Source organism: Triticum aestivum, chromosome 3D (genome assembly GCF_018294505.1).
Source record: "Triticum aestivum cultivar Chinese Spring chromosome 3D, IWGSC CS RefSeq v2.1, whole genome shotgun sequence".
Classification (NCBI taxonomy): Eukaryota; Viridiplantae; Streptophyta; class Magnoliopsida; order Poales; family Poaceae; genus Triticum; species Triticum aestivum.
Window position 1 is genome coordinate 288122668 of NC_057802.1, and position 1431 is coordinate 288124098.

At 52.1% G+C, this 1431-nt stretch overlaps 1 protein-coding gene across 1 annotated transcript; it reads right to left on the bottom strand.

Annotated features, from left to right (window-relative positions):
- Positions 1 to 223: 223 nt before the first annotated feature.
- LOC123078469 (uncharacterized) lies at positions 224 to 1186 on the bottom strand. The gene is made up of 2 exons (XM_044500994.1): positions 877 to 1186; positions 224 to 755 (listed from the first exon to the last, which is right to left on the bottom strand). Exons 1-2 carry the CDS (start codon positions 1003 to 1005, stop codon positions 315 to 317), a joined length of 570 nt encoding a protein of 189 aa, XP_044356929.1. The 5' UTR covers positions 1006 to 1186; the 3' UTR covers positions 224 to 314.
- Positions 1187 to 1431: the final 245 nt, after the last annotated feature.

Consider the following 1431-nt stretch of genomic DNA (forward strand, 5'->3'; position numbering starts at 1 on the left):
AAAAAAGCAAGCAGGCTAGTTACAGATCAAATAGAAAAACAAGATTCCCTAAAACAAAATAGAAAAACAAGTCCTACTCGCTACAGAGCATCCCTCATGTGGTCATCCCCAAGTATAAAACTGTAAGCCATAAGCCCATTTTTTGGAACACTGGTATCGTAGTAGCTGTGTGGGTGAAAAAAATAATCAAAAGTGGGGCAATGGAAAAGCAAATACGAGGCCCTTGAACGAATATAACTCACTATTATTCGTAGTAGCAGTGGTCGACTGGTGGTCTATCCTACTACAAAACAAACATTAACGGAGTGAAGGCGCTAATCGTCCTGCAGTCCGTCGAGCACGACGGAGCCGACGAACAGCCCGGCAGCGACGGCCGCGAACAACGTAGCGACGACCGTCTGGACCGTCACGAGCAGTGTGGAGTCGTCCGGCACGAAGACGACCGTGGCGATGGAGGCGACGACCAGCGGCAGCGACAGTGACGCGAGCACGGCCGGGGACACCGTGGCCGCGCTCTCGACGAGGCTGAGGAGTCCCAGGTCCTCGGCCTTGGAGAGCAGTCCGAGCTTCTCCAGCGAGGAGAGCGTAACGCCGAGCTCCTCCGCCTTGGACAGCAGCCCCGCCTTCTCCACGCTGCTCAGTACCTTGCGCTTCTCAAGCTTCTTGAACACGTCCACCGACGCCTCCTCGCTCCCCTCCGCGAAGATCCCCGCGCCGAACCACTGCTTGGACCACCCATCGTCGTACTTGTTCACCTTCAAGACCAATTTTTAAGATACTACTAGAGCATGTGGTGGAACTGAACATGGACACGAAATTGGATCTTGGCAATGGCAACAAGAGAATTCACAGAGCTGGAGTCACGAGTCCGATTACCTTGTTCTTGGGAGCCATGGCCGTGACCTTGAAGTGCCTTCTCCTTGCGGGGGACGGTAGGCCCCGCTGGGACTGGGACAGACAGGACGAAGAGCAGCAGCCGGAGATTGCTGCTGATATTGCAGCCATTTCTGCCTCCTCTTCCCCTGCTCTCTTCTTCCTCCTCTGGTGATACGAAGCACAGGTTCTTTTTTGACTTGTCTGCTTTCTCGGCTTTTGTTGTACGTGAAACTGGAACGTGGCCGCTGGTTAGCAGCGGCTTATCTTTGGGATGGCCCCGAGGGCCACGAGATACAAACTGAGCCACAAAAAATGTCATGGGGGGCGATGTGTTACGATGTCAGCGTTGGATCTCCTGCCGTCGGTCGTAGAGACACCTCGAGTAAATTGCAAAAAACCATCACAATTGAAGACCCTATTTTAAAAAACCACCATCATTCGATTTTTTTTTTAAAACCGCCAACATTGTGCTGACAGTTTTCAAAAAACACTGATCTGTCACTAAACGAATATTGACATCGCTTCTGACAGATGGGGTCCGCCGTAAGTGCTGGT

What these genes read in the sequence shown, in the direction of transcription:
- LOC123078469 (XM_044500994.1), bottom strand. Translation starts at nt 1,005, where the DNA reads ATGGCTGCAATATCAGCAGCAATCTCCGGCTGCTGCTCTTCGTCCTGT. An exon ending in CCATGGCTCCCAAGAACAAG is followed by an intron (nt 756 to 876) that starts GTAATCGGACTC and finishes TTGGTCTTGAAG; the next exon opens with GTGAACAAGTACGACGATGG.